General features: G+C 35.5%; 1 protein-coding gene across 5 annotated transcripts in view; it reads right to left on the reverse strand.

Annotated features, from left to right (window-relative positions):
* Positions 1-248: 248 nt before the first annotated feature.
* The window catches only part of U2SURP (U2 snRNP associated SURP domain containing), a 55,905-nt gene continuing 43,854 nt past the window's right edge, over positions 249-12,299 (reverse strand). For 4 of the 5 annotated variants that reach the window (XM_004278211.4, XM_033402771.1, XM_049709805.1 and 1 more), the window contains 4 exons: positions 9,515-9,625; positions 6,985-7,103; positions 5,567-5,743; positions 249-4,415 (listed from right to left, as the gene is read on the reverse strand). In XM_004278211.4, the coding sequence (XP_004278259.1) occupies positions 4,277-4,415; positions 5,567-5,743; positions 6,985-7,103; positions 9,515-9,625 (546 nt within the window). In that variant the 3' untranslated portion in view covers positions 249-4,276. The remainder of the gene's footprint in view (positions 4,416-5,566; positions 5,744-6,984; positions 7,104-9,514; positions 9,626-12,299) is intronic. The other variant, XM_033402772.1, reaches the window with a different exon arrangement.

Consider the following 12,299-nt stretch of genomic DNA (forward strand, 5'->3'; position numbering starts at 1 on the left):
TGTGCTCCGCAACGGGAGAGACCACAGCAGTGAGAGGCCCGCGTACCACACACACACAAAAAAATCATCTATCATGACAATATTTTATTATGGTTTAAACATGTAAAATGTAGTAACATTTTAGCTATAACTGATAAATATGACACATCACTTATTTCACTTGGGATAACGCTGCTGAAAACTAGATATGGTTTGCTGGGCTTACATTAGAAAAACTGTATGGAGAAAATTACATGAACAGTCTAAAGTTTGCTATGAAAACAACGTATTTTATTAAAGTAATTAAAAGTCAAAAAACAACAAAAAGGAAATTCCACAACCTTTGTTTGCAACTATATAATCTTTATGTAGAAAAACTATAAAGTGACAGTCTGGAAAGCAACTCCACAATAAACTGAATCCTTACATCAAGAGTAATTAATTATGGAATCAGTTCACCCAAAAGAAATTGTCTTGCTATAGAATATTTCAGCTAAGCTGATTTCAACTGTATTATTCTCATTTCTGAAAATTTGTCTTTCCTGATATTTCAAATCACCAAAGATATAACGTACAAGACCCTGTTGAAGTCAAAGAATAAAACACAAAAATACTCCAAGCACAATTACATATAAAAATGAATGAGGGCATTTATCTACAGATCTACAAAACTATATAAATAACCAATTATACATATAATCCGTGTACACTGACGCTCCATGAGGTGGTACTGAATAAACACTGAGGCATTGAATTTTCAACACTGGAACATGGCTCACTCTGGACAGCAGCGCATTCCCACCTTCTAGTCCAGCATCACACAACACATCCCCTGGGATCTGTATTTGTGTATCATCTAAGTCCTGGGAAGTTGATAACAAAATAAAGAAAAATGCCAAAAGGAAAATGAATTAAATACTCCCTAAAATCTATTCTAAAACATGCATGTGGAATATGAAGAAACCAAGCACTTCATGAGTTTTTACAGTCATATGTTCCTTTAAACTTACACTAGTGTCTTCATTAGTACCTGCACTGAATTTTCTGTAGCTTTTCCATTAATATATAATAGAAGAGGAAAACAACAAAGCAAAAAGAAGCTCTTATTTTCTTAGAAAAGTGGTACTATTTATTTTTAAAAACAACTTTCTCTGCTAAAGAAATCACACTGTTGTGGTCATCAGAACAGGTTAAGTCACTTGGACAATACTTATTTCATGTCATTTTTAATAATCATATACTATTATCATGTCCATGTAATTTTTTCAGAACTTATACCACAATGGAGGCAAATATGAGCAGAATATTTCTAATAAACTGTATTAGCTCACGATTAGAATTTCTTTAAAATATTTTCAAGTGCTCAAGAATATTAAAGTTTGTGGGAAAAAATGTGAAAGTCATAAGCAAGTATTTCCTCCCTCTAAGATCCTTTAATTGGGATAAAAGTCTCAGGAATGGTCTGCAATAAAGAAAAACTAGGTCAGTGTATAGTACTTTCTGCAAACTTTAGCAGAAATGCCAAGAACACTCTGAGCCAAATAAAAGTGATCTTTTGGGTCAGGGCTTTTTGTTTTAGTTCTTTAGTCTCTAACTTCTCAACATGTTGCAGTCCAGAAGTGCCCATAAGCTTATTAACAGTAATAAGGAAATACAAAGTCAAAGAAAAGATTCACAAACATGATTTACTTTCTCTCACCTGTCAAAGAATGAGAGATTAAGTGGTATTAACCTGGTAAGGAATCCCTGTGCATGTTAAGAGAGTGAAGGGTTTAAGCCACGCCCTTTATAAAAAGAGTAGCCATCAGAGGATTTCCTCCTACATGTAGCTGTGGTGGAGGATAACTGTCTATCACAGAGCTGAAACAGGGTATTTCCTATAACTGGATGGCCACACCTACAAACATTTTAGTCAACCTGTAGAAGTTTTGCTATCTAATTAAGTGTTCTTTAGACAGGAAACAGGAATAACATGCTATTTTAAAAATATGGTAGAGAATATCTCCTCCCTTACAATCACCAATTTCTGACCGTTAAGCTTTCACAGAATCCATGGAGAATTAAACACACTTACTCTGGATATTTTCTCATTAAGTTGGAAATAACCTATCTAACAATACCATTTGCAATTCCAGGGGAAAAAAATCCAATACAATCTAATACGAACATTAGCAAACTTCACAGAATACATATTCTACCAAGCCTACACAATCCCCACCCATCACCCAAAAGGAAGCCAGTCTCACCCACTCTAAGATAAACGATGTTCGTTATATCTGGACGCAGATTAAAAGAACTGCTATGTCCCACTGCAGTAGAAAAAATACTAAATATAAGCACCCGAAACTGACCTAACAATTTCTACACACTCCTGCTTCTCCAGGATATTTTTTTAAAGAGAGAAAAAGAAGTACTCCTTGCAACTTGACTGGCAAAATCATTTCCTGACTTATCATTTCTAAGCCTATACTAGATACCAATGAATGACAGAGTGCCCACAATCACCAGCAACTCAACATTGTTATTTCTGCAAAGAAAGGTAATTATATAAAATTCCATTCTCCCAGGCAATGAACAGGGGAGAAAAACATGCTCTTTAAAAATGGTTATATTTGTAGGTTTTTAAAAACCAGCACCAAATGTTCATGTTTAATTATTCTGAGCAACATTTAGTAATTAACACCCTAACAATACGGACAAACAAAAGAGTGCATGATAAGGGAATAACTTTCAAGCAATATTGCATGTTGATAAGAACCACTAAGTAAAATAATCTGATTGGCTCATTTCTACAGCTATTGTAGGTCTGCCCAGTTTGGCAATAACATGCCTCACTGCTCAGCTGATATTCCTACTCCTCAAATCATGAGTACAGCTTTTTTATTTTGTGACTAGGCAAGACTAAGTAAAACAACTTGAAAAGGTATTTTTAAAAAAACAAGCTAACTCAAAACAATCCATTATTAGAACAGTTTTCTACTCTATTAAGAGGGGGAAAAAAACATCAACCATTGTATAAAGTGCCTAAATGAAAAACTGAAAGCAAGATTCACAAATAGTAGTAGTGTCAGTTCAAGTCTACATAACCCTTTATTACATTATAGCAATATTATATTCAACATTACACAAGTTTTCTTATTTCCTCCTCATACTGCAATTTATTACCACTGTATTACAGATTTCAACTCTGCAAATGGTTTAAATCAACTTTTTGCACCTTTAATTTACAAACCATTGGATGTTAAGTTTCCTGAAAATTATTTTATTTTTAAATTTTACTTAAAGCTAAACCTAAAACTAAATTCTTTAAAAACAAACCAAAAAAACCCAACAAAGGTGCTTTACACTGAACCTTGTAGAAATATTCTGATACCAGTGTTTGAAAGACAGCCTACAGAGGGCTGTAAAAGGGTAACCTTCAAAAAAAAATTCTATGGCCAACTATTATTAGAAAACTTTTAAGTAAACTTTTCTAATGAGAGAAGATGAAATCGAAAGATGGAAATTTAATTTTTCCCTGAAAATAAGTAGTTGCTCAGGACACAGGTTAAGTCTATTGAAACCATATTGCTTCTCTGAAAAAAGAAAAAAATATTCTATCCAGGCATTGCATTAACAAAAGACTACACCACATTTGCCTAGTCTTTTGATCTCTGGGTACTAGTATTACTTAAGGGAACCTTACCAAAGAAACTGGTTGGCAAACCTACCAAATGTGAGTCTCAGGTCCCTAAATTTTGACAGTCATCTTAGTAAATATAAAACTTTAGCTACCTGAACAATGGAGCTTGTAAAGTGCATTAGGTATAAGAAACACAGCAGAAGTGCTAAACTCACTTAAGTAGGACTTTAAGGGACTTGATGTCATCGATAGGGCAAAAAAACAACGTTATAGTTTTCTGTTCAGATTTTATTTGAAATCTAATTCAAATTGTCAAAGCTACAAAAGGGGGGAAGACATCTGTATTATTTTTTGCTAAGTCACAACAACCTAAAACAAAATATTACTACTGCCAGCAGATCCATTATACACATTTTTGATGAAGTTCATTAGCACAATAAAAATCTCATCTTGAGAAACAGCCACAATGAAAGTAATTTATACAATATAAAACAACGACAGGTCTACAGATGCAGTTACTTATGAGTTTACACATGCATTCACAAACAAAGAAAAACCCCAGGAATGCTCTTTCATTAGATTTTTTGTTTTTTTGTTTTTTTTTTAAAAAACAGACCGTTCAGGCACAAAACAAAATCGCATTTCCAATAAGTGACAGCATCTTAAAAATTTATGTCAGTGTTTGTTTTTCTTTGACTTTTTATGAGACCTGTGTGGAGATCGGGACTGGGATCTGGATTTCTTCCCTGATTTTTTAGGGGATCTAGACCGTGATCGTCTAGACCTTTTAGGTGTCCTTGAACCAGATGGAGATCTGAGGAAACAAACAAAAACAATTTAACCAAAGTACTCATGTGATCAAAACTGACTATCCTTAAATTATCTAAAGTGATCTTTAAGAGAGCACAATGAAAGTCACTGAAATAAAAAAGGATGTAAACTTTCCAAGTTTATGCTTCGCCTACCGTGTGCACACACACACACAGATTTTGTACTTCCTAGGCGCTGCATCAGTGATCATTGGTGGTATGCATGCTTAGAAAGACAGACTCCTGAGCCTTACTACTGCTCTACTGAATCAAAATCTCAAGAGGCAGGGACTGGGAATTTGCATTTTAACAAGCTCCCCAGATTATTATAAGCCAAAGTTCAAAATGGCATCCAAGATCATTCACAAACTTTTAAACGCAGCAGCTTTGCAGCCTATCTTCTTGTAGGGAAAAGAACCAACTACTGCAATATCATTTGAGGAAATCATTTAAGACAGCATAACTCTGTAAGTGCTATTCATGAAAATTACCAAAACAAATAATTATATATACATATATATAATTTTCATGAACATGTATATAAATATATGCACAAGCACCATTTAGAAAAAGAGACTTTGTTGTATAAAGATTTTACTAAAAATGGTTACAATAAAAACGTTTTAGGATAAAAAGCAGTTTTAGCTCTCAGAAAAATTCTTCTATAAAACACTAGATAAATAAAACATTTCTGAACCACCTTTCTGGAACTAGGAGGAGAAAGGTATATAACACACTAAATTAAACACTGAAGAAATGGTATCTATGTCCATAAGTCTCTACCCAAGAACTTGCTAATAAGATCACTGTTGGGTGGGGAGGGAGAATGTATTTTTCTTTCAGCCTTGACAAAAATCAAAGAATATTCTATAGAAGCTAAAGAACAGAAAGGAAAGGAAAGCAGCTATCCCTACTCCACAGGAAACTGATGTTTAAAATTCTTGGCTGGTCTTTCCTTGTTGGAAGCTTTCTTGTGCTTTAGTCATGACAAGGCTGGGGTGGTGAGATGGGAAGGAAGATTCTAAAATGAAAGTATATCTGTTTGGTTTTCTAAAATCCTTTAAAAAATGGCTGCCAACCAAATTATTTTCAAAAGCTGGTGGAATGACAAGGAAACTGGCATTTCAAATATTACAAAAAAATGACTTGCGTTTACCTTTTGGCCTTTTTGCTAACATCTCTAGGAGAATCTTTGTGAGATGACCTGGACCGTGAGCTCTCTTTATGAGATCTTTCTGAACGCTCTGATCGCTCCGATTTTGGTGATGGGGATTTCACTCGTCTACCACTGCTACTGCGAGATGGGCTAGGGGACGTACTGTGTCGCCTTTTCCTATGGAACAAAGCCCCCAAAACATTCCATAAGTGAGCAAAGGATCAGGTATTCATTTTCTTTCTACTAAATTAGCTTTTAATTCCTACCAGCTTACACTATCTTTATTTTCACTAACCTTATTAATGTTATTTTCCAACAACATTCAAAGCCTTTTATACTAAGAACAAATAAGTCTTAAAGATAGGTTGATCTAGACAAAAACTGAATTCAACTAAATTAGATTCTGTCCTGCTCTAAGAAAGATTATTGGAACAATGGACCAAATTTCATAAAGGTCTCTGATTAGACAATCGTGTTTTTTAAAATGTTAATTTCCTGCTCTTGAAACCTTTTGTTGTTGTTTGATCTTGAAACTTTTACTGTAGTTAAGTATGAAAATGGGGCATCATGTAGGCACACTACTCTTAAATGATTGGGGACGAGGGGGGAAGGAAGAGGAAGAAGAAAATAAAGCAAAAGGAGAAATATTTTAACATTGGGGGAATATGGGTGAAGGATATCTGGGAATTCTTTATACTATTCTTGCAACTTTTCTATAAATCTGAAATTATATCAAGATAATAATAGAAAACAAAAAAGTGATAGATTTACTACTTAAGCAATTAGTATAACTGTTATTTGTAACTATATGTAGGGTGACTGAGCCAAATTTTTTTCTTGGCATTTGTTTGGTTTTTATTAGGAAAACCTCAATTCTGTTAACTGAAGTAATTTTCTCTACTAATCAGAGATTTAGGAACTGTGCAAGTAAGGAATAAAAACTAAAAGAGAAATGATTTTGATTAGAATAAAGCCTTAAAGTGAGGACCAAGTCCCTATGGCCTATATACACAAACTCCCTTTACAAACAGGACCAGGAGACTCAAGTTTACAGATATCAGCCTCAGCACAGAAGAAAAGCTTATATTGGAGGCAACAGGTAAGATCTAGCAAGTTGTTTAGTTATTTAAGCCTTAGGTTTGATACCTAATACGGTAACTGAATTCTTGCACCGAACTAAGGCTAAGGTACCATACGAACCATGTAAAGGGATGATGTCCCAGATAACTAAGCCAAGTGCCAACTGACTGCCCCATTTCTCAGCTAATTCTGCCTCCTGCAGGCAGAGGCCAAACATGTTTACCACACACACAAAAATACTTTTCCAGTTTGTTGGCACCAGTGATGAAAATATTACAAAATGAAACATGATTCCAAATCCTGAAACCAGTATAGGCATTAAATGAGAAATGTTATACCTTTCTTTCCTTGTTGGAGTACACTCATCCTTTTCCTTCTTGTCTTTGGATCGAGATTCCAATTTTTCTTTATCCTTCTTATCTCTTTCTCGTTCTCTTTCTAATTCTTTCTCTTTCTCCTGTTGTTTTTTTTTTAAAGAGAAAGTATTTAGCCATTAAAAACACCAACCTGGTTAATCTCATTTATGAAACAATACTGCCTCTTCTAGTTAACTATTTTTTAAATTACTACTGAAGGTATAACTATTTTTTTAAAATACCTACTCTTCCAGAAAACCAGTCATTTCTTCTACTCTTCTACTTATACTGAATAATAATAGTGATGCCAATGACAGCAGCTAAACATTTTCTGAGTGCCTACCACAGGCCAAGCAATTAATAAACAATTTTCCATATACCATTTCATGTAATTCCTCGAAACATGCCTAAGAATAGCATTATCCTCATTCTAGAGATGAAAAATGAGACTCAGAAAGGCTAAGTACCATGCCTGTGGTCATACAGGATGGTGAAGTCAGGATTTGAGCCAAAGCTCCAGAGCCAGGGCTCTCTTAGCTACTACCTAGAGTGCTGTCCCTCCACTTGAAAACACAATTGGAAAAAGCTAACAGAACAATGACCTTTCCAACTCAGACTGCAATAAAATTGTCAATAGTGATTCTAATGGTACAGCAAGTTGATTTAATCAAAGGAAAGCCCTTACAAAGTAATATGTTGAAAAGGAGAAAGAGCTATTCACAATACTCGTCCCTCAGAAAATACTATACTATCAGAAAATACTATTAAAATACTATTAATACTCAATACTAATACTATTGAGAAACAAGTACCAATCATATTGGAAATGTTAAATCCTAATTTATAAAAGTACAAACTGACTACATGACTATATAATTATGTAAACCAAAAAATAACTTATTTGCTTATCCCCAACTGCTACAACTGCCACTTCTCACTTGAAATTATGATTTCTATTGATAATTAAAGGAGTGGCTATAGACAATGAACCCACAAAGCCAACTTAGCTTTCCACTGACAGGAATTAAATTTCTCTATGATTTGTGTGCATCAAGGAAGCTAACTGATATCTGATAAAAAGCCTGCGTCAGATGCTGGCGCATGTTCTCCATAAGGGCCAGGTGGTGAATATTTTCTTTGTGGGCCACAACCGGTCTACTCTACCGCTTTAGTCGCCACAGTAGATAATACACAGATAATAAGTGAAGGGGTATGGCTGTGTTTTAATAAGTTTATTTACAAAAATGAGGTGATGGCCATAGTCTGCTGACCCCTAGTATGTACCTTCAAAAAGTACATTCTTCCCTCCAATTACAACGATGGAATGCAAGGAGACTAAAATGGTAATACATGTATTACTACATTAGACCCAGTGGGCATCTCAAGGTGTAGTCTTCCATGCAGATCAAACATCTACCACCATCTCCAAAGGGACTCATGGGGTTCAGACACATAACATCTTTTTTTAAAAAAAAAAAAAAAAAAAAACTCATTTATCTTTTTTCCAAATACAACATACTGAGCACAAATTTAAAAAGTGATGCTGAGGAGACTGACTTCCTCTGGTGACCTGTAGGATACATTTTCCTGATTGACACTTTCATAGGAATCAGACTACAGTTAAAACACTCAAGATATTTTAAACATTTTAATTCAATAATAAAGAGTTAATATAGCTATTATCTAATTCACAATCCCGCAAAATTGGGACTTATCAACCCAGTTTTACAGAGTAAAAGCAGGTTTCAGTGACGTGCCTGGGAGTGCACAGCAGACAGTGGCACCAGGGTCCACAGTGTTGTACAGCAACAAGCTGCTTTACCACACTGTTGTGCTCCCGTCACCATTAATAGGTTTGTATGATTTTAAGCTCCCTTCTAGTTGTTTCTATTTCTCTCTATAATCTTTTATTTGTAATGACAGTCAAGATATAGGTAAAAATTAATAGCAGTCCCGATAAAATTCCTAGGTTCTTTCAACAATTATCATGTAGGCCTCCTTGTTCTAAAATTCTCTGTATACCCCTGAACACTTTTTTATGTATAAGAATACGAGGTCCCTCAAAAGCTTAGAATTCACAGATGAGATATTCTACCACTTGCTGTCCCTCCTTGGACACAATGGAAAAGGAGTCCTAAATGAAATTCCCAAACCCTAACACCATCTCTGACTCTGTGCTACTTCTCAGGGTTCTTGGTGTCTCACTGTCACAAATGTGACTCTTCCTATAGTATCTTCCAGTTCTGAAAGCATGTTCTTAGCAGGATTTCATGCTCCACAGGTAGTATCAGGAATAAAACAGTGTGCTGTTGCCCTAAGACTGCTTTCCACGCTGAAATAACTGTAAAACGTCAAGTTTCAAACATTCCAAATTAGCTACCAATATTCAGCATGTAGACAAAGGATATAATTTAAATATTCTTTTCCTTAAATATGCCAATATATCAATATTGTAGGCAGTCAAACAAGTAACTCTGGAAAATGCATATTACTGCGTATACTTATTCCGTACTCGTTGAAGAAGTTTATCTCTGTAGTGTTCTACTTGTTCCTGAAAGCTCTGGCCTGGTTTTTTAGGTCTTTTTCCAGATTCCAATTCATCTTGAAACTTCATAACTTTGAGCTGTGAAATAACACATATTTAAAATAAATCTTTTTATCACTATAGCTTCTCAAGGAGTGCTTTGCTCCTTTAAAAAAAACTCTCTTCTTTGAAACAAGTGTATAAAAACGAAAAGCATAAGTATAGCAACATAAAACATAAAAACATACAGTAACCGATTAAGGACTCAGTCAAAATATAACATCAATGTGTAACTCCCTCATCGGAAGGCCACTTGTCAGACAAGCCCAACTATGCAGAATTCAAGTAATCAGACATTGGTCCACGTGCTCTCTGCACAGCCACACGAGATGACTTGACAAAAATGACTGTTTTAATTTGTGGTAAATCAGTTTAAGAGGTAAGCATCCAAGAGTCAAACAACAGACCTGAATGCTACTTTGGTGAAAGAAAGGCATTCCTAGAGCACCTTTTGAAGATCATTATAAAATCCCTAGCTACAGTTCCTGCTGATGTGGCCTAACTCAGGCACAAGCACAAGTCCAGGGCGCCCAGAAAACAGGTCACAAAGGGTCCCAACTCAAAAGACAGTAGCCCATGGAATGGCTTGTTAGCCATCTATCCCCTGGCTGCCCTGGGACAGTGCCAAGTATATCACCTTTCCCCTCAACTATTCACTCTTTCCTCAGGGATGAGGGCAGAAAAGGGATCTTTCTACTTCAACAACAAAGAAGACCCTTCACCTGGCTCCCCACCTAGTGTTCCACTCCTCCAACCCTTATTGATAGAAACGGAGACAACAGCACAATGAGAAAAGAAAATGCCAGCCTAGGCACTGCTCTAAGCAGAATCTGAAAGATTAAGAACTTGCTTCCAGTAAACACTGTAATTTATGGCTGCGTGTTTTCTAAGTGCTTTGCAGAGAATGTCAATATTTTATAACACAAATCCTTTGGTTTTTATTAATCCCGTGGTAAAAAAAGATTCAGCTATAGACATCTTTATTACGACACATGTGGGGAAGAAAAGAGCTTTTAGAAAGAAAAACTACACAATAAATATACATTATACATACTATATATCCTATAGTATATAATAAAACTAATTAGAACTTAATTCTTTATTTAAGGGTTCTCCAATAAAAAGGTACTCACTGAATTCTAAATTCAGAAACTGACATTTGAATTTAGGGGCAGAGAAGAGAGCGCGCATGAATAAAGCTCATGAGCCCTGAGTTCTAGTTCAAATTTGCCACCAGTTGTGGACCTTTACTCCACACGACTAAATCTCAAGAGTAAATAAGGGAGAAGAATAGATAATTCTATAACAAACCCAAGATCTACATTTTAAAATCAGGATTTGGCTCACGTCCAAATCCCAATTGCGATAGGGTAGCCACTACGAGAGTAGGATGAACCACCGCTGAGTATCTAACAAAGAGAGAGGCCAGATTCTCAAAGAACATATAAAGTAGGGAAATGTATATATATAAGGTGTGTTGCTATGTGCACCTCTGTGTATGCATATATAGCACAAATCAGTATACACATATACAGTGTAGAACCATCCAAATTAACAAAAGTTGTATCACATGGTTTTCTTTCAAGTCAATAAGAAAACAGAACATTTAGAAACAGTCTGTTTTGGCATTTATAAGAGGGTAATTCAATTATCAAGAAAATACATTTTTTATTGAACTCAATCTTTGTTTCTACTCCAATAGATCCATCAGGTCAGTAAGGCAGAGTTCAGTAAGACTGGGAGAAGTTCTGAGAGTTAAGGGCCATGTGCAGCTTGAAAAAGGTCCACAGGTGAGCACATTCACTGATAACACAACATCTTATTCCCCTACAATTTTATAAAGAATGTATATGAATATACCTCAGGAAAAATGAATCAACTTACTAACTCTGAAAATCCCTCCTCTCTACTTAAAATTGACATCACACTGATTCTGTGTAAGGCTGAAACAAAACGTTTTCTCTATTAACTTTCTGGCTTGGTGATATCGAGAAAGAGGTGGGCAAGAACTTGTACCAGCCCAGCAGTGAGTAAGTGGAGAAGTGGAAATTAAGGTGGTAGGTATTATAAGTTAGTAAGAGGAAAAGCACTGACAACCAGTAGGCATATAAAATACTGTTAAATGAACGGACAGAGTATTAAAATTCACCCTCACGTACACTTTTGAGATTCTGGACTGACTGCTACACGACTGCTAATATTTACTGGGAATGTTCTACCACCTTGGGGCAAGATATAAGGAAGGCTCCCATTATACAACCCTCCCCTCACTGACGTGTCTGAATACCTTTGGTAATTTTAAAAAGGCACTATAATAGAAAAGGGAATGGAGAGAGAGAAGTCTTGAGAGTTTGGATTCCCGCAATAAGTTATTCCCCTTCTTATTGTTAAGCCCCAATCAACATCTACTCTCTCCCCATCACTCGTGCAGACACTGAAAATGAGCCTACTACAGTACCACGTATACATAACTTGAACGTGTCAGAAAATATCTCACTTTTTTTGTTACATACTATTTATGCTCAACATGTGATGGATTTCATAATGCGAGATATAATCTATTCATTACATCAATATCTGCAGAGGATCTCCTATGTGCCAGGCACTGGAGATATGATGATGAACAGACAACAGACATGGTCCCTTACTCTTGCAGAAATCACAGCCTAGTGGGGAACACACTAAACAAGCAAGCAAGAAAAAAAAAAAAAAT

This window comes from Orcinus orca, chromosome 5 (genome assembly GCF_937001465.1).
Source record: "Orcinus orca chromosome 5, mOrcOrc1.1, whole genome shotgun sequence".
NCBI classification, from domain to species: Eukaryota; Metazoa; Chordata; class Mammalia; order Artiodactyla; family Delphinidae; genus Orcinus; species Orcinus orca.